This window comes from Pelmatolapia mariae, linkage group LG16_19, assembly GCF_036321145.2.
Source record: "Pelmatolapia mariae isolate MD_Pm_ZW linkage group LG16_19, Pm_UMD_F_2, whole genome shotgun sequence".
NCBI classification, from domain to species: Eukaryota; Metazoa; Chordata; class Actinopteri; order Cichliformes; family Cichlidae; genus Pelmatolapia; species Pelmatolapia mariae.
The window spans coordinates 61,598,851-61,620,179 of NC_086241.1; the positions used below are offsets into that span (position 1 = coordinate 61,598,851).

The 21,329-nt window shown below is 39.6% G+C and overlaps 1 protein-coding gene across 1 annotated transcript; it reads right to left on the reverse strand.

Moving 5' to 3' along the window:
- Nucleotides 1–1,732: 1,732 nt before the first annotated feature.
- kcnk5a (potassium channel, subfamily K, member 5a) lies at nucleotides 1,733–17,817 on the reverse strand. The gene is made up of 5 exons (XM_063498470.1): nucleotides 17,394–17,817; nucleotides 6,295–6,406; nucleotides 4,867–5,033; nucleotides 4,595–4,763; nucleotides 1,733–4,486 (listed from the first exon to the last, which is right to left on the reverse strand). The coding sequence occupies exons 1-5, from the start codon at nucleotides 17,577–17,579 to the stop codon at nucleotides 3,552–3,554; spliced, it is 1,569 nt and encodes a 522-aa protein (XP_063354540.1). The 5' UTR covers nucleotides 17,580–17,817; the 3' UTR covers nucleotides 1,733–3,551.
- Between the last annotated feature and the right edge of the window lie 3,512 nt (nucleotides 17,818–21,329).

The window sequence follows — 21,329 nt, forward strand, 5'->3', positions numbered from 1 at the left end:
AACAAAAACTGGCTGTCAAGCAAACATTAACCTCATGTTCTTTTAGCAGATCAGGAGATGTCAGCAGCCTGGCTCCACCCTTATGAATAAACTGAGTGTCATTATTATAGCTGCTTTGTCTGTGTTTACTTGTCTGCCAGCATGACCCTGAGTTTTGTGTGCATAATGAGCAAATCCAGGCAACAACGTGCCAGGGAAAGTGCACCATGACCCTGTACAGACTGAATTAGTGTTTCAGAAAAAAAACAAACTAGGGGAAATAACACAATTACAGTATTTTTAATACTGTAAATGTAACTTGAAGCGTTACTTTCTTATAATAAAGGACAGACTGTACAAGACGATATGAAAGTATCATTAAACCCTTGAAGGATACTTAAGATGCATTCCAATATGGATTCAGTTTAAAAGGAAGTCATTCTGCTCATTTCCAGAGTAGCTTTGCAACTCAAAATAAATTATCAATTTAGTATCATTTATCTCATAATTTTACTGAATCCTTAGTTTAGTATTTTAAGCCAACATTCTTCTGATCGACTGGCTCTCACTATCATAAGATCCAACAGAAAATGGTTGGAACTAGTGAGTGTCCTTGACTCACTCCGTAAATTAGTTGTTGAGAAGGAAAAACAAATTATGCCCACTTTAATGGATAGTCTATGTGTGCTACACAACTTCTGGGGCTGCATAGCAGAGATAGTGTTAAAAACATGTTTGCAATACATTTTTTTCCTCCTAACGTAGATAAATAACAGAAGAAGAAAGCTATAATGGGTGCACAATGCCAAAAGCTGGACTTTTCCCTCTAATGGCCACTTGAGGCTGGCTCCAAAATGAGTCAATGCCCAGACTTGCGTGTTTAAATGTCCAAATTTTGCAGCATGCAACACCAAACGCTTTAGATCTCTGACCCGTTTATATTTAGGCTTGAGCGACAACTGCTATGAAATTGTTACAAAATGGAAAATGGCAGATTACATGGTCACTCATCATTGAAATGATGCCATCCCTGGAATTTAGTGTCTGCAAACACGAAAGCATTCAATTCATTGAGGATTCACCATTCAGTTTAATTTTGTCATTCATGGAAGTGGGAATACTGTGGAACTCATCTGGCAATTAACCTGGCTTGAAGTATAAAAGAACATTAATCCAAAATTTCAACTTCTCTCATAAATACATAGGGGTAATTATTTTTTTAAATAACTTGTCCTCTGAAGTACATTTAGTCAAGCAAGTGTCCCCCCCCCCCAAAAAAAAAAAGAAAAAAAAAAAAAAAGTGCGGTGACCAGGATAGATTTGTGGTCATTTTTGGGCGGCAGGACTATTTAATCCCCTAAACCACCCACGACTACAACATTTGGAATGCAGGTAGTGATGGAAAGGATATTTGGTGTATCCAACAGTTTTTCCTTATTTGTGCAAATAGGGTTTACAAATGTAGCACAATTTACGGACGATTGAACTGTGTATTACTACCTGTGCAGAGGAGGAAGGAAATGCCCTTCAAGTAAAACATAGGGCAGTGCAAAGTTACACATTCAAAACCTTTAGATATCTGCACCAAAATGCCCCCCCTCTTTCAGTTATATGATGCATGGCCACAGCCAACCATGAACCAAGAGCTACCTCGTACCTCCACCACTGGAAAAGAATTACATCAGTGCATTACCAGTCAAATAAATGGAGAAAAAAAAAAAACAACCTCAAAAGATTTCATTCAGTGTTTATTTTTAACGAAATATACAGTTTTGTTCAGAACTCATATACAAAATTTACACAAAAACATGAATAACTTAATCATAACAGAAAGAAACTTACAGACGAGTATAATGGAGTTTTATTACACCACGGAGCAACATTAGGAAGGAAACAATGAACAATGGCCCTAAATCTACCTAACCTGTTCTTAAGTAATCATTTTTTGCTAGAAATTCAGTCTACACACACACACACACACACACACACACACACACACACACACACACACACACACACACACACACACACACACACACACACACACACACACACACACACACACACACACACACACACCTTGGAAAACGTGAAAAAAAAAAGTGGCTCTGATGAAACACAAGAGAGGAAGCAGAACTTATTTCCTCATCTTCTTTCACCCGGTGTGAAAGAACTTTTCAGTGAGTCACATTCAACAGATGTTACAGTGTTGTTCATCCTCTGCTTCACAGTGGATTTAAAGCCATTTCAGGTGATGGCGGTCACCTGCAAGGCAGTTTGCATGTTTACATGAGGAAAAAAAACCAAAACCAAAAATGTTTTAATGTGTATTTTATGCGTTTTTAATGAACTTTACTAAATTTAGTTGGCTTTAGATTTAAAGTAGCCCTTTGTGGCACTGGATCTCTGCCATTTTACCATTCGGAGTAATACTGTTTCAAGTTTGTGTGCCAGTTCACGTGCAAAAAAGGCAGAAATAATTAAGGCTGAGACGCATCAGACATCAACAAGTTACAGGCCTGTGCAGGCACGACTGAAACATGCGTCAAAGAGGATCGATCTGCTCCAAGTTAACCTTGGCTCCCTTTCACAAGTGGCACTTCAATCACTGACGGCAGTGCGAGCCCCCCGAAGGCAAACATGAGTAGCAAGGCCGCGTCCTGAGCCCGAGCCATGTTTGAGGCTACTGACAGGCCTTCAGCCAATATTTACATGGCAAATAAAAATCGAGTAAGAGTGGTAAGGAGGAATGTTTTTACTGTTAAAGGCTTGTTCCAGTCAGGCAGCGCCATCCCAAGTCAAAATATCAACTTTAGGAAGCAAATGCCTAAGGAGGCTTCGAACAGATGTGCACAAAACCACAACACCGCCCCACAACTTCACAAGTTTGGAGTCTGTTCACAAAGACGTTTGTTCTAGGACGCGTGTGTAGCATAGAGTACAGTCACAACTCTGTTTCTTACAGTCAAAATAAATTGAAATCTCAGACACAGCAATAAGATTTGGCCCTTCATTTCTTTAAGACATGCTTGGCTCAGATTATATAAAGAACAATGTGCACTGGGATGAACTTTGGTCTATCCTCACTTGGTGGAATTGTGCAACGGGAAACATAAACCCACGTAGCCACTGAATAAAAGCTACCCTTTCCTTCATTTGAATAAATATATTAAAAAACAAAACAAAAAACACCAATATGGTGATTATAAATACACGAAAATACAGGAAATCAGAAGAAATCCCATGTGAAAGTAGAAAAAAACAAAACAAAGAAATACTTGCTTCTTTGGACATGACAATAAAATGTTGCTTATAGTTTTTCAAACCGTATAAAACAAAGAAACAGATCAGTCGTTAAATACTCCTGGGGTTATGTGTCACGTACTTTGCAGTTCAGATTCAGCAAGACAAAGAACACGTGCTCAAGAGTTTGATTTGAAATTTGATCTTGACTTCTCATGATCAGACCCCTTCAAAGTGCAATGCAACTTTCCTCTCAAACGCTTCACATTACAATGCTTCACGTGTGTTGCCTTCACGTGTGTTGCCTTCACGTGTGTTGCCTTCACGTGTCAGGAGTCTGTGTTTTCCTCCTTTGCATATTCCTCTACCAGTTTCTCGTACGAGTGGCTGTGTTCTGAACCGTCACTTGTGAAGACAGATCCTTCGGACTCGGCGCTTTGCTCCTCCTTGGAGTTCGTCTCAATGTTTTCGTCGCACGTGGTGATGGAGAGTTTTGCTTTAGAATCGTCGTCGTCCTCCTCGTCCTCCTCCAGCTCCTCAGAGTTATTGCTGAGGAAGTTCTCCTCGTCGATAAAGGTGATGTTGGCATTTTGGAACGTTAGAGAATGGTACTCCTTGGAGTCCCACGCCCTGTGACCACCTGATACACATTCTCTCTCTCCTCCGTTCTCCAGATTCACATCCTTGTCAAGCTGGTTCTCAAACATTTGATCATGGTTTAGTTCTAGGTCACCCTCCACCTGGTCTTCTTTTAGCAGTAAACCATTGTCTGAGCCCAGGAGGTAGTTCTTAGACTTAGAAAACGCAACAGTGACGCGGTCACTAAAGCTATAGCGCCTCTTTTGACGTGGCGAGCGGTCCAGGCTGAGGATGGTATGGCCGTTAAACATGGGAGCATCGTTGCAACTCTTCGAGCGACCCATCTCTTTAGATTTACTGACCGTTTTGCTGCCATCTTTTTTGTTGCCAATCTGTTTAATCAGGTCATTGTAGCCTTCCTTCCTCTTTGACAAGAAGCTGAAAATGTTGACATCATTCAGAGTGGGAGGCGAAGTAGGGGAAACTTTGTTAGACTCTTTGTAGTGGCGGAGCTCTTCGAGAGATAGCTTGCGCAGCTTGCGGCGTTTCTTCAGGGCTTTGTGGGCTTCAATCACCATCCGAACTTTCCAGTTAAAGAACAAAGAAAGCCAGGCCAAGCCTAGATAAATCCAAACCTCCACAAAGTAACGATACAGAGGTGGATATTGTTTGTTTGGATCCACACCTGCATGGACAAAGAACAGTGTGAGTGATTTGCATTGAAGTTCAAGGACATCAAGAGGCACCTTTTACTATACTAACTTAACTGTCTAAATTTTAGAAGCCAGCTTACCTGCCACCATGTCTCCAAATCCAATTGTGGTCAAGGTAACAAATGAGAAGTACAAGCCATCAATGTAAGTCCAACCCTCCTGAGACATGAAGACTAAAGGCGGGAGGACTAAATGGATCAGGACACCCCAAAGAAGAAAGATAGCCGTGCAGGTAAACTGAGATTTCCTCTGGAGGGAAGAAAAAAAAAATTACTTCAGCTGAACAATAGATTAAAGTACTTTTCAAAGAAATTAAAGAAGGGAGTGAGGGAAAAAAGGAGTATCAGCTTACCAGTGATAGGCCTTTTTTGGTTAAAAATAGGCCCAGGTGCTTGGCTCTACCGCCAAAAAACTTCCCCAGTTCACTGATCCAGGTAAGACACAAAGGCACACCAAACAGGCCATAGAAGATGCAAAACACACGTCCTGCTGATGTTTTCGGAGAAATGTTCCCATAGCCTTAGGAGAGAGACGGGAAAAAACCTCCATTGTATTATACAAATAAGTGGCTCATGATCAAAACTGCAAAACTATGTGGACTGACTACCGTCAGAGTTACAACATCTGATACTCCTGTTGGCTCATTTATAAATAATTTGTTCTTCTGATTTATCTTTGAATTTACTTTTATTATCATTCCTAACAGCATGTTTACATTTGGACAATCTATTGGTTCCTGACTACCTGAAATGTCCTGTGTTGTATAATCAGAAAACAAGAGGCCCTTTAATGTAGCATGCATAGATAATTTAAGAGGATTTGAGATTCCTACATTAGAGGTAAGCAAGTTATAAAAGACTCCAAGAAGCCACCTGAGCATCTCTTACAATTTGAAGATAAGCACACTGTTGAAACATATAAAAATGCATGATGTAATGTTACTTTCAAGCAATAAACAATTTTACTGTTCACATCTGAATGGATTGTAAGTCGCTCCCGTTGCCTCCAAGAGCTTTTGGACTAAATTCTGTGTAATGGAATCCAAAGGATGTCAAGCTTTTAGGTTTGTTCACAAGTGTCTCTTCCACTTACAGCTTCAACAGTGTGCAACACTTCACTAATCACAAATGCGAACAAACATTCAGCTCCCGGGACAACACGAAGTCCTTAAAAGGACAAAACTAAAAACACAGATTTTGCTAAAATGTTAGCTAGCATCCGCCCTACCAACTCAGCTGCCCATTTTCCAGTCACCAAAAGCTAGCTGGCTCACGATATCACCAGCAAAAAAGCATATCTGAGTGGAAACACTAGTTGACTAGTTTGCCAAATTCCTTCAATATTTAACTCTACAGTACTGATTTTGGAAATCACGTAATGGCACAAAACAAAGAAATGCAACTAAAACTGGCTTTCTACAGCAAACTGTTACCCATCAATCTGTTACTTAGTTTTGTGATTATGTAGCTATCTGAGATCAGTAGCTTCACAATGTCCAAGTAAACTCTGCCGTCAATATGCTGATACTAGTCTCTAAGTGGTTGCATGACATACACTACAAACAGGACAGACTGTATATCTCATCGCTTTGACTGATACAAACGAGCACGATCTGGTGTCATTAATAACTGTCCTCTGAGTTTACATGGCGCTCCTTTAAGATTAAATTTGAGTGTAAATATAAAGACATTTAAAATATAAAAACAACCAAGAGCCCAGCCTTAAAGTGATCCTGCATCCGTTTCATAAATCCAGCTGTCAAACATCTAGAAGAACTTACCGATGGTGGTGATAACTGTAGCGGCAAAGATAACGGCATTTGGCCAGTTCCAGTTATTGAAAGTCTTATTGCCTGTTATTGTGACCCCTTGGCCTGCAGCATCTGACACCACCTGGGGACAATAAACAAAGACGGTGCATGAGAAAAGGCTGGACTTTGTCTTAGAGAGAATTAAAGATAGAACAACAGATGGGTGCCATCAACTAGCATTTAGAAAATAGTCCACCGAGCTCAGTACAAAAACACAGGAAGTGCATCCTGGGCAACCTGCGTTTCTTCTAGCACATCCTTCCTCTGATATGCTGATAGTATCTAGAGTACTACTGATGAGATGAAACGTCACTCTGGCACCCTTGAGACTCATCTTTAACCTGAGGGCTTTGTAGTCTAAGCCTTTGCTTACTTTGGTAGAGAAACAGGAAGGCAAGCACTGCAAACCTAAACACCCATTTCATAATCGCATGATTATGCAGCATTAAAAAGATCAGGTAGTTTGAAAGCAGTTCTTTTGTTGGACTGTTTTTCCTTTTCTCAAGACCCCAAAACCCAGTTTAACCATGTTATGTGTGGAATATGTCAGCCAACTCTTTCAATGACATTTTGAAATCCAGATGATAAGGCAAAAGGCGCTTAATCAATCATCCCCAACCATACGTGTCCATCCGCAACCACAACAAAAACTGAATTTTTCCTCCTGGGAATTAGCAAACACCCGACCATGTGTGCCGGGACAATGCACTACCCCACGCTCTCTCTCCCTGAGGGCTGAAAAGGGGGGAAATGTGCAGGCGTTGGCAAAATTCACATAAGCCCTCAAGTCCTGAAAGATGCTTGGTTCTCTAATAATAACAGGCCTGTTACAGTTCTCCTCTGTAATTACCAGAACAAGGGGAGGCCAGTCTTTTGTCTTCTGAAACAACACAGTTGGACTGTTGGGCTTTAGGATGACAGCGGTGATGACCAAGTTTGTTTTCAATGCATGACTAGAAATTAAAGAGGAAAAACCTCAGTCGTTTGCTGTTCGCTTACGCACTTTTGCCAATCCTCCCAGCACATCTAATGACTGCTTACATTTATATGCATGAGGTAAACTACTTATTGGCCATGTTGAGGCTTAAATTTTGCTTGCATAAAACTGATTACAGGAACTGCAACTGCATGTACCAGATGATCAGAGCAAGCATCTAACTTAGAGAATAATCTACCTGCATAAAAGAAAGAAAACGTAGCATTGTATTAGACTCCTCCTAAAAGAGTTTAGGATGTAAGAGGATTTTTAGAATATATGTCACAGATAAACAGGCTAATTAGCTGGATATAAACAATGTTTGGTCAAGTCTACGGTCAGCCTTTTTAGGGCACGTATTAAAATATGCTAATTTCATCATCCTTCCTTTTTGTTTTGCTGACCGTGAGTGGAGAGCTGTACACATAGACTCATGTGCGACTACAAAGTGATCCATTTTTCTTTCAGTTTTGTCCACTTTTTCCCCCACAGTCAAAGGATCCCTAAAAGCTTATGAGGATTTTGAATTCTTGCATGCATTGCACATCCACGCTTGTGCAAACATATCACCAATCACTGGCTGCTGCACTGTCGGCAAAAAACTAGAACGTTTTAACACATGTTAAAAAGCTATTACGCAAGCTGCCAGGGTGGAGAGATCTATGTACCGATCTCCTCTCTCGATGAACAAAACAGGAGGTGGCACCGAAACCAGCAAGCTGAGGAACCGGAATAAGATGAAGGATGCTTCGCAGCCTCTAAATGAACAGATGGGAAAAAAACACATGGTATTAGCTAGCTTACCAGGCATGTGAATCATGTTAGAAAGTGTAACAGAGACTCCCACATAGGTGCTTTGTTCCACAGTGCTACTCACTCACTAATCTTTTCAAAGGCTGTGTCATAGAGTGTATTAAAAAATGCACCTATTCAGCTGGTCAGCAAAGGTCTCTTTAACCTTAAAAATTATAGATACAGATATAACGTGTCATCTTCTAGATGATGATGACTCTCCAAGAATCTAATATGCACAACAAACATGGCTCTAATCTGAGCAATGCACTTTTCTGACCTGAAAAACCTGTCTGTTTTTTGTTCTGTGTCAGACTTTGATAGCTTGGGCTGCTTTAATGCAGAGTGATGGAATTTCTAATAATACAGCTAACTTTCTGGAAATGATGGTGGATATTTAATCTCAAGATGAAGCGATAAATAATAAGCGGTTCGTTCATTACTCTGAAATTGATGTGAAACTTGTATGACCCCATGAGTTTAATTTATTTGCTCTGTGGAAAACGAATGTCTCGTGTCTGTGGTCTCGGTGTTTGGAGCTCTTCACCTCATTCTTGCCTTATACAGAAGATCTGAGGATGTTCAGTCTGTCTGGCAGATATACGTGGCTCAAGATTAGCACATATAAAGCTACTGATTAACAAGAATAGAATGAGAGCACAGCAAAGGCTGACGCATGAAAGCAAGTACCACATACATCCGGTGTATGTCAGTCAAATAGAAAATGTGATGACATCTAAAATTAAAGCAGACTGAAAATGCAAGTCTTCAAATTTCTTGTGTTTCCACAACTAAAATCTCTCTCGAACAAGCTCTGCAGAGTTAAAAGTCCGTGAAAGGTTAAAAGGTCAGCCAGAGGCCACCTCAGGTCACTAATGAGCATGAGGAATGAGCACAAAAGTGTGTTTGTGTCAAAACGGGACCAAACAAGCTCAGGAGGAAGCTGTTAAACTGGCTTCATCACATGTCTGCCACTGTCCAAATAGTAGCCAAACCACACAGATTAAACTCCTGCTGGGCAGCTTATTTAGCAAATAAAGTGATCACAGAATGTAAAGTTTATTTATAAAACTTATCTCTGAATGCACAAATCAGTTTTGGTGAATTATTAAAAAGCCATTTAAAAAAAAAAGGTAAAATAAAAAGAAATTTGGCAAATCTTGTTAAGCAAACTGCATTTTCCCCAATTTGTACACAGAGCACATGACAAATTAAATGAGGAGGGAAAATGAATAAAATGCTGCTTTCAATAAAACGAACCACACAAAGACTTCACTGCATTACTGGACTATAACATTAATGACAGCAAGATGCTTGTAACTTTAAGCAGGTTTAACATGCTTAACGCCTCTCTAACATGATAAAGTTTTATGTGAGGACTTCTGAATGGCACACTTTTAGTTACGTCAGAATCAAAGACTGCTTATTAATTAGAGAAAGAACAAACAAATTTAACTGTTGTGGAGTTGGGCAATATCTTCAAATCTTCCAAATGGAGATCTGTGTGCGACCGCTCTCCTCACTGCCTCATTCACAAAATGAGAGAGAGAAAAAAAAAAGAAAAAAAATCCACCCCTTGCAATGACGCCAGAATCGTTTTCACATAAAAAACAAACACCCATGGCAGACACACATGGCCCAGAATCAGCCCATAGACCATCCTAATCCAGCCCCCGAACACCCAAAAGAAGTGAAACAACTCCACCTCAATAAAAAAAGAAGAAAAAAAGAAAAAGAAAAAAAAAAGAAAAAAAGAAATGCAGCTTTATGTTAATGCATCTTGAGCTGATGGATGTAATAAGTCTGTATTTAACTCCATTTCAACTGAAAGTAGCCCAGTTATATGTAAACAAGCGCTTTCTGTAATGAGCAGCCACACCTTGACTTTAATGACAGAACTATTGAAAGCATTAGAGTGCATCGTTTTACGTCACAATATACAAATAACTAACATTACCATTTGTGTCTCTCACGTAAAGTTCCCGGACCAATTATCTGTTCTACCAAAATTAGAGAAGAGCATAATTCTGTGTCTCAAGTTTTCACAGTGTGTCATTTTTTTGTTTGTAATTCAGAGCTACAATCTTCTCAACTGAAAAGACAGAGATGAAATCTTTAAATATTTCAAATTACACCACTGTGTCACAAAAAAGTAAAAACAAACAACCCAGCCCAACACTAACGCTCATCACACACACATCGCATGACAGAACACAGTTCACTCCTCTACTAAAAGCTCCTTTTATTTCTGTTTAACACTCTGCTGCAGGACACTGATAAGAAAAATAACAGTTAAAAAAAAACCCCTCCACAATGACAAACTAACTGTTATCAGGACAGCGGCAGCTCAACACACCACTCCAGCTCTTCTGTGTTTTTCCACTTTCAGTACAACAGAACCAAACAGCAGTGTACAAAAGCCCTTTTTGAGCTGCAATCAATGAAGAAACTGAAGCTCTTCTGTCTCATTATGCATTTATTTCTGAGGAAGAGGCGGATAAGCTGCAAACAATGCATCTGGGTAACAGTACTAACGTCTGACTGCATGTACTGCAAACAAAGATCCAAGCATGAGGAAAAACAAAAAGTTAGATCTGCGATGTCTTCAAACTTTTTAGGATAAATGAAGTAACAGTAAAGAAAAAAAATAAGGACTATCCATCTTTTTCATGGATTTAATGAATGTATAACAAGGGGAATAAAATTGTAAGCCAGCTGTAAAAGTGAAAAGATTTTTATATCCAAGATGGTGAAATCAAGATTTGTGAGTGGTTGCTTTGAATTAGGTTGTTACTATCACATGAAGCACAGGCTTGCTTTACTGACACCACAGCATGTTCTTTATTATCCAATTTATTGAGTTTATTAGTATTTAAGTAAATTAAACCAGGCTCATTGCAGATTCAGAGCAAACAGGCCTTATCTGGAGAGAGGCTGCACTGACCTAAATGCTGAATCAGCATGTACAGACACTGTATAGTATGTGCCGTTATCTGGATAAACGCTACAGATTATTTAATCCTTGCTTCAGCAGGGTTTCCCCATGCTATTACTGCACAACACAACCCTTAAAACTTAATGTACAAATTTCTGTCAAACTATTCTGCTTGGCCACATTTTCTATCAGATATCCTGGTGAAATGGCAGGTTTTCACATTAAACATGGCCAAAGTTTAAAAAATAAATAAATAAGGTCATTGTATATTCAAGTAATCCTTGTGAGCCCAGTATATTTGACTGCAATTAAAAAGATGCCAGATTGTTGAAGACTTTGCTGAGAATCTGCAAAAATTGTTGCTGCGACCATCGTGATCTTTGTGACATTCACTCGCATCTGGAGAGATGGATCTGATGCTGAGGCGTTGGGATTCACAAGGAGTCAGCTGCAGCAGCATTTTAGTGCAACAACAGTGATGCTTTATAGAGTTGTGCTCAGAAGTGTACATACACGTATGTGCATGAATATCATCGTAATTTTAAAGACTTCAAACGGTTCTTTTTCCAGGATGGCTATACTGTAAAGGGACAGATATCCATGCAGAATTAGGCCAAAAGCTCGTTGATGGCTACCAGAAGCATCTGAGGTGCAACTATATGGACATTAATCCAAATATTAGCATGTCTGTAATTACATATCTGGCCTGTATGAGTGGATTAGAGAAAATCCAAAATGAATTCGAACCACCTAATTTCATTTTTTTAAATTATTAACAAAATATCAACAGCTCAAAGAAATCTTTAAACTGATTAAATTGCTTTGATGATGGCTGCCAGCTGGGGAAAATCCTCCTCTGTTGTACTGGTTAGGCTGATCTGAGTTTTATGATTGTGTATTGGTAAAGTTAGTGGAACTTTGTAGAAAGTAAAAGGCATGAACCACACTCTATTTGTGCATACTATAAAATTAGGTCCCGCCGGCACCTCTGTCCATGTACACAAACAAACAGATCCCATTTCCACGAGATGTCATGATGCTGTGCTTCATTAGAGAATGAATACTGTATTTGTTAGAGCTCTAGATAATCACATGTTTTGATTTTGTTTTTGAATGAGTCCAGACTCCATATTTTTGGCCCTAATGTTAGTCAGCGCAAACAACTACCAACTTTATGTCACACTTGAAAATGTACAAATATTAAGACTCAAGGCTCCTTTAGATCAGTGTCTACAACTCATCATGTGCTCACCCATGAGGGAGAACAATTCTGGCTTTAATTGGGACTCAGCTCAGTTTAACCTCCTGGAGACTAATGTATGAGTTTTGAAGAGCACCTTAAGAGAGTCACCTACACCCTACAGAAACTTACAGGGCACACCCTGTGACCTCTTCACTTTCCAAAATGAGGAACAAAGTCTTGGTTATCACAAGTCAGTGACCGGTGGACAACATTTCCAGGCACATGACAAAATAAGCTGTCCCCAAAAACAGAGAGCCACTTCTCTTTTCTGCTTCTTTTGAATTTCTTGCCAAACACGTGAAAGTAGGACTGGGCGATATATCGAGTTTTTAAATATATCTATATACTTTTATTTGAGATATGAGATGTGACAATATCGTTTATATCTATATAGTCTATGTTACGTCATAATTATACTTGTGGAGACGCAAGTTTGCTTCTCTTTCGTCTACTTTTGTCTCTCCCATGCACAGGGGCTGCAAGGCCTAAAATCCTTTCATTTTCTCAAAAGTGCGCCTTATGTATGAATCCTGGTTGTGCTTACTGACCTCGAACCGATTTTATGTGGTACACGGTGCTCAGCAATCTGTCAAAAAATGTTTTAGTACGACTTTGGTAAGCTGCGAAGCTGCACCGCTTGATGGATCGTCGGCGCATTACGGCAACCGTAGTCAGGAGCCTCGCGGAGTGATACGTACTGTGCTTCAACGTAATATTACTGTATTGTGTGCGTATAAGGACCACAAATGGCACCTGTTAAGAGACACGGTTACAAAGAGGATTTCAAACTCAAGGCTGTCAGTCACGCAGTAGAACTTGAGAACAGAGCAGCTGCGCAATCTGTCTTTGTTATTATGCTCAGCGTCTTTTAGTTTACATTTGACTGCACAGTTCTGAGTTTTTTGTTATGCACAAAAACATTGTTTTATTTTATTTATGGAGCATTATTATTTAATAAATGCTGATAATTTATTTCTGAGTAATTTTTTCATGTACATCTACGCTGTATGTTAATAAAAGTGCCTGTGTGAGATCTGGGACACAGCTTTGACTAAGAACTCTTTTTGTTCTTAATTTATGGCTTTAAAATCAAAAAATAAAAAAAATATCGAGACATATCGTATATCGCCATCCAGCTAAAGAATATCGAGAAATGAATTTTGGGTCATATATCGCCCAGTCCTACGTGAAAGTGCTAAAAACGTCTTGTTCAGACTCAAATTTAACCCCCCCCCCCCCCCCCCAACTAAAAATACCAATTTTCTTAGCAAGAAAAAAAACCCCTGGAGAAAACAAAACAAAGAAAACTTTCCATCAGAGACTCAAAAATACTTAAATCTTAAAATATATTAGTGAATCTGGTAGTGTGGATGGCTGTGTGCCTGCCAGTTTCTTTTAAAACTCAGACTCATCCATGGAGAGACTGCACTTTAAAGCACCAACTACACATGCATTCTTCAAGTGGACTTCAAAGAGTGACCACTGGTCTGGTTATCTGCAGTTTTCCATGTTTACAACAGAGCATAATCCCACTTTAGACTGAAGGTTAACCTGGTAATGCAGCAGATAATCAGAGGATACAAGCACTACAATTTGTATGTTTGTCTGGAGCCAGTCATTTGAAACAAACAAAAATCCTATACTTCACTTGCATTTTCAGGAAGTGGACACCTTTTTCCAAGATCATTTAAAGTCATTTTACTGCAGAATTCTAACCACACAGAGTTTGAGTGGGTTTTTTTTCTCCTTCATTTTTGGGGCACTGTGGGGAGTCAGATTTATAGCGTCAGTTTATTTTACTCATGCCAATGGGAGTAACAACTGAGCTGTACCTCTTATCAAATTATTTAGAGGCTTCTGAGTAATGTCAGACTTCTAAAAACATGACTTAACACCAAAGCCGTTCCAGTCTGGATGATTTCATCTCAAGATACATTTTCTTCCAAGAGATGTCACATACCTTAAAAATGGCTGACTTCTTGATTTTTTCAAAAGGCTAAAAAGAAAAGGCCTAAAATTGTTACCTGTTGTGCTACATAGTACAGTTTGAAGTGCTCGAGAAGCCATCTCGGTGTATATGATAGGCAGGATAATGATGACGTAACTGGTAAAAATCTGCAGACTGTACATAAAAGATGGATATAGCCACTGAGATGTAACTGACTGGTTTGAGAAGGCAGGTTTTGAAACATCGAGCTGAGGGTGACAAGTAAGGTGTGAACCTGCCTGGCAAACTAAAAGATATTCATATGGTAGCAAACTGGCAATCTGAAGTTAGCACTGCCATAAATCACATCCTCTTGACGATAATGTGATCTAAATTAATATCACATCGTATTGCATAAGTCTTCAAACTTGCAAGCCTGTAGATTCATTTTCATTCATTTAGCAAATTTTCTCAGACTTTTGTACAATATGATTTTTGTTTACACCCAAAAGTTACCCCCTGGTGGCCATTAGGAAGAATGCTGATTGACCACATTACGGCACTGGATTCATTTTGCAGACCAAGAATATGCATCACACTTTTTTTTTTTTTTTTTTTTAAACTTTAACACTTATTTAATATTGTGTGCACAGGCCTCAGGACTACACATGGAAATTAGCTACTAGCTAAATGTAGTACATCTTTTCTCTTACTAGATTAGTGTATAGTGGTGATGAAGAATACAACAAAACATGCTTCTATTTGTGCCATAAATGCTTAAAGATAAAAACCAAACCCAAGCAAATAAAACACCACTTGCTGCAAATGCAGCTCAGAACACTTTTATACCTGCGTGTGTAAATTTCAGCTCCTCCTCCTCCTGTTTATTCTGGGCTGAAACACAAAGCACACTGCTTCCACTTCTCTTATAACAGCTACTTCTTTCAGGAAACTTCAATCTTTTTTGTGGGAGAGATAATGTTCACCCCCCCCCCCCCGCTGAACTTTTAGCAGCCTCTCAAGAGCCAACGTTGATGGGCCATAAAATCCAATCTGCAAACTGTGACCACTTCAAGGCTCCTGCAGTTAATAGTAAAACTCCTTGTTAATAAAACAGAACTTTTACAAGAGTGTTACCGTCTCTCGTTAAGCTTGCTTACATTTGATTTAATCGTTAACGAGCTGGGCAGAGTTTCCACAGTGGAAATCTAATAGAATCTGCTTCTTAAAAGAATTCTTCTTATTATTAAACTGACTGTAATGCTTTTGCAGCAGGTGTTTCAGCAAACAGCAACAGAGGAAACATAATACCACAAGAGGAGAACAACTGTCTGCGCAGCTGGGGGAACATGTCAGTGTGATCTTTTGAACCCCCCCAAACACACACAACATGTTGCCTAAGACTTCAGAGAGAAAACAGAAGCAGGAGTCATTTCTGCTGCAGCTCAACTACATTCATATGCAGATTTGGCTGCTTCAGGGGTTTTGGCTGTTTGAGACTCTTTCAGCTGTCCAAACACAAAGAAGCAGAAGGAGGAGGGGGTGGGGTGTAATCCCCCCCCCCAATACTGGGTGCAAAAAAAAAAAAAAAAAAAAAAAAAGGGGGGGGGGGGGGGGGGGGGTAGTAGAAACAGGTTGAGACATGTTCCAAGTGCAAAATGTGAGAAACAGGACCCAGATACGGTCTAAATTTTCACCTCTGGCAGATGGTGAGGCTTCTCTCCTTTCTCTGATGCGTCCCAGAAAGCAATGAATGCTTGGCCCAAATATGGGAGTATTCTTTGGCCTTTACTGATGCTCCCAACTCTGAAACAATCTGACAGATTATATGGGCCACTTGTTGGGTGTGTTGGCATTCGGGCTGCGTCAGGCCCTTGCACCTCTTTCCAGCACTGAAACAGAACTGAAAGTGCCACGAGTAGCCTGAATATGTCCCAAATATGACTGCTATGGATTGTGATAAAGCATGTACTGATGATAAAACAAGTACTTTGAGCATTCATTTTCACACAGCACAAATTAATTCACAGTTTAGCTCAGCTAAAGTGTCAAGATGACAAAAGGAGAAGCTTTGGTGTTCAAGATCCTTCTAGAAAAAGTGTGTTTCTGCAGGTGATCCTTTGGAAGGACTTCTAACACTGGGAGCATTGCATGCCAAGAAAAGGTGTCAGTTGGTGGCTTCAGCTCACCATCAACCCCTTTCCAGCTGCCTTGCTGTTCTCACGAGGAGCAGGAGTTCAGTCTTATGACCCATAAAGAGCCAGCATGGGTTATTCCCAGTTTTGGGGGGCCCAAATGCAATTAATGAAAAATCCATTTTAACTGATAAAGTTGGATCTTTGGCTGATTCAAGGAAGCTAGAAAACTGCAAATATGGGCCAAACAGTTTGTTTCAGCACTCTTCTTCTCCAGTGTAGGACTTCCCTCCAAGTTCAGATTCAACAAATGGAAACCGAAAGGTCATAAAGCTCTGACAGTCAAAGTAAATGAACAAACAGTATTGCGTGGGGCAAACAAACAAACAAACAAAAAAATTACATGATTGTTGACATATTGTGGTCATTCAGTGCTGACGGGGGAAACCACAGAGGTCAGTGGCCCCGGTTTTTTGGTAAAGAAACTGCCACCGTGACAAGAAAGTAAATGGAACAACAAGTACTGCAGATTTTAAGATCTGAGGTCACAGATTAGGACATCCACACCCACATAATCACTGCTTTAGATACACTGTCAAGTTTACAAGTAATAAAATAATTATCCTAATCATTAGGCATGGACAGCAGGACGCCAGCAAAGATAATAAGATTGTTTGATGATAATTATCACATGAGTTCTGGTACTGTAAATTTTAAGATTGGGGGCATGTAAACAGTTGAAGCTAAGTTATCTCTCCTGTTAAGCTTTTTCCCTGCATCAATTTCTCGTGGAAATTTGTTAATTTATGTTTTATAAAGGACTAAAAATAGGCACCGTTAAGTAGTGGATTTATATATTGGAGAAACTGTGCCAAAAGTTGAGCCAGAGTCTGACAGCAGCTGGTTAATCAGGCCAGGAGGTTTGAGTCGTAAACGCATACAGACCAGCTGGGGCTCAATAAACACTCAAGTGTCACCCTCTTCCAGTAAAACTAAACAGGAAGTTATCTTCATGCAGCTGTGAAACACAAAATGAAACTTTTGAATGAAGATGTCCATACCTCCAATATTCTGTCCAAATCCCCCCCGGACAAGCACGGAAATTTCTCCAGTATTTTGTCCTTCTGGGCATTGTACTGCTTTACAGCCTGGTTCCAGTTGGGCTCCTCTAGCACCTGAAAAATGGCTGCCCCGATGGACAGGTAAAAAATGATGGCAGAAGTCAACAAGGGACCTTTATCTACCATACTTCTGCACAAAGGCTCGGAGAGCGCGCGGGACCGGGGAGAAAGACAGAGGGAGGGGGGGGCAGATAAGAGCAGGAACCGAGGCTATGCAGAGTTCATACTCTGCAAGTTTACCAAAAGTTTCCCAGAAAGAACAGCTGACAGCATCGGGCTCCGGACAGGGAAAGCCTTTAAAAGCGCTTCAAAAAGCTCGTTGAGCGTGCGCGCGCGTGGAGCTGCAGGAGTAGTAATGTGTCCACGTGCGCAACCAGTGGTAAACTGAGCGCTGAGAGCAGCAGACTGCAAATGAAGAACAACGGGACCGAGCACCGCCCACGAGTGAACCACTCTGAAATCCGCTTCCTTCTTTCCCTGTTTTCTTTTTTTCCTTTTCCTACAGGTGCACTCCTGAACACCGTTTACACATCCAAACCTCTTTAAATCGCAGAAGCTTCAGTCAAAAAGAATGAAAATTTTTAAGAGATCACCAGAGCAGGAGCGTTTCCACGTTTTTTTCTTCTTTTTTTGTAACAGGGTGGCCAAGAGCAAGGGAGGAAGGGGCCCCACAGGAAATTAGTGTGGAAAATTGGTGTAGAAAAAGTCTGGCTACGATTTTCAGGGTCGCCTGCAGGCCCAGGTCCTCACACAGATGGTTTTATTCAGTGTCAGGTTATTATGTATTTTATTTTATGTATTTAATGTCAATTTCATAGGCATTTCCTGTTTTCATTGTCCTACTTGTGGCAATGCCAATAGATACCTCATACATTTTATTGTGGTAAGCACCAAAACACCTAGAAGATTCAAACCCAGACAGGGCCTTTCTGTTCCGGTTGCTTTGGACTCTGAATGTGGTACAATTCACAGTCGTGAAGTCAGTTTACTATAATAACTGTCGTAACAAGCTAAGTAAAAGTAAATTAATTCAATTCAAAATTATGCTAAAAATAACAATTAACCATTAATTAAAACCACACTGTGCACTTGCAAAACAAACTAAATAAAATAGAAATAAACAGTTAATGTCTTAGTTTTAGAATTTCTGAATGGGATCAGATTCTTCAGGTTTTACTACGTCCATCTACATATGACAGATGCACACACTTTGCCTTCAAAATAAAAGTCCTCAATTGGTTTCAGTGTTAACAATGAAAAAGAGCCAGAATTCTAAATAATAATGTGAATAAGTAATAAGAAGAAGAAGTAAAAGAAAATAGCTCTTTAACCACAGTTAATGTGGCCTTTGTTATAATATTGTTTGGCTCACTATCTATGCCTACATTCCATCCAGTTAAAGATTACTTATTTATTCCATTTGTACAGACAGTTTGGTAGGAATTTACATGGATAGAGTGATGTAATTGTCATGACAGGGGCCAGTGATACAATACAGTTAAAGTTAAATAAGCTTTCTGTCACAATACCATAGACTTAAATATACATCCCAAACCTTTATAAAATACAGAAACTGATGAACGATCTCCCCCACAGGCTATCAATTTTGCAAAAGGGCAGTGTTTGAACTAGCTGATTTGTATTCCAGAACATGAATTTCCCATCCTTATTTTTATGCCATCTCCATGTGCACAAAATTTATTTTTTCCATTTTTTAAGCATTAAAAAAAGTCCACATTTGGAGGGTGGTTGGGCTAGTGTTGGAGTGAATTATTTAGCAACCGCAGACCCAACTTTTACACTTCATTTGTATTTTTTTAATCTGTCTTTCATTAAAATATGTGACTCAGTTGCTTCATTTTTCAGCTCTAGAGATGCATGCTTGGCTCTAAAATCGAAGCCACAACCCCTAATGTGGGGTTTCTTCTTTCTAGTGTTGGTTATTCAATGTTATTTCTTTGCACCAGGGGCAAGGAAAGCATGAAATTTGTAGACGTCTTAAATGTGGTGTGCTATGATTTAAAAGTGAGCTTCTCTCCTGCCTCGCTGTAAAACCAGAAGGCTCTGGTTTTGGGAGTTGGTTTTTTTTTTTTTACTGCTGCTACAAAATTATCTTAAATCTGATGCACATTTTTACACCATGACTATGCCTATGTAGGCCTGTTTTGACATGTTTCAAATATGCAGTCAGTTCTGGTTGAAATAAACTTTCTAAACTACTGAAAACAAAATGGGTCTGAATGCATCTTTGGCATACTGATGGTCTTTATTTGCAATTTTTCCAGGAGGTAACAGGACAGTCACCTCTAGGAAAAAGCGCCAGCACAGCGTAAAGACATAAAACGAGGACTCTGTCTTGCAACATGGAAAATTACTGTTTTGGAGTGAACCTAAATATTTTAAAGAAGGACGCTCTTGTGTATAATTATTTTAAGTGTGTGTTAATGTAAAATGTCAGTGACATTCTTTGACATGATGAAGGTGTTTTTTTCTGCTACTTATTACTATATTTTATTTCTTTGTTATAGAAATCAAACAGGTTAACACTTGCACTGCCAGCCTGCACAAAGCTGTGTAGCCAGCCAGATATTTCCCACACTTTCAAGTGTTATGCAATGAGAAAATGAGCTATGGATAGGTTTGTCAATCATTTGGTGCAGCTCTGAATACAACTGTTATGTTAGGAAACTTAATATGTCTCTAAAAATCTTTTTACTTTTTACTGCAGAAAGCAGAGCTCTAAAAACGTGTCTGTGAGTCAAGCAACCTAAAAATAAACTGAGTTTATACCTAACTTGTACTTGCTAGAGCATAAAACCAAACACACTCAAGGAAGAAAAAGCCTAAGGCTAGCAGTACATGCCTGATGCAATACCTTAAATTCATTCAAGCTGAACTCATATACTCAGTATAAGTTAAAAACTTGTAGTGTTTTTACCACAAGCTCGGTAAGATTTGAACATCCCAGAAACACTGTTGATCTTGATTAAGAATTTCAGAGCTGCAGGTCATCCTAGTACGTTTTGGGGCATTTTTTGAGCCTTCATTACTTAATCACAGTAAGAAACGAGTGCAGGAACTAACCACGTGAAATGTTCAGGGATCAAGGCGACATTTAGATAGCCATGTCCTTTCAGTGACTTTGAAAAATGTCTTCAGAACTTGATTGATATGATGCAGTCACGTGAAAAACAAAGGACACCCCATGTTTCAAAAGCTTGTAGAGCCACCTTTCATAGGAATAAACTGAAATAATCAATTTCTGTTTGGCTTTATAAGTCGCTCCCATCAGTTTGGGGGAATTTTGGCCTACTCTTCTTCTTGCATCAGTTTAATGTGGGCATTTGTTTTTTCACAGCTCTCTTAAGGTCACAACACTTCAGTTGGGTTCAGATCTGGACTATGAGCCATTTCAACACCTTGATTTATTTCTTTGTCAGCCATTCTGTTGTGGATTTGCTGCTGTGCTTGGTGTCATTGGCCCTCTATATACTTTGATATACAGCAGCGTTTATGGTTGAATCGGTCGACCGAACGTGCTCAGGTCAAACAAGCCCAGATCATCACCCCTCCACCACTGTGCTTGCTGACAGTTGGTATAAGTTGTTTGTGCTGATATGCTGTGTTTGGTTTTTACCAGACATCTCCACTTTGGTCTTGTTTGTCCAAAGGAGATTTTTCCAGAAGTGTTGTGGTTTGTTTAGATATAACTTAAGCTATGCTGCCATGTTTTTGTGAAGAAAAGAGGCTTGCTCTTGCAAACCTTCCAAACAACTCATAGTTGCTCGGTCTGTTTCTAATTGTACTGTCATAAAGTTTAACATTAACACGCTAACTGAGACCTGCAGTCTGAGATGTATTCTTGGGCTGTTTGCA

Excerpts from the sequence above, each read along its gene's own strand:
- kcnk5a (XM_063498470.1), bottom strand. The coding sequence starts at position 17,579 with ATGGTAGATAAAGGTCCCTTGTTGACTTCTGCCATCATTTTTTACCTG. Across the intron at positions 6,407-17,393 it reads ATTTGGACAGAATATTGGAG|GTGGTGTCAGATGCTGCAGG; the intron begins GTATGGACATCT and ends TATTGTCCCCAG. Across the intron at positions 4,764-4,866 it reads CCAAAAAAGGCCTATCACTG|AGGAAATCTCAGTTTACCTG; the intron begins GTAAGCTGATAC and ends TCTTCCCTCCAG.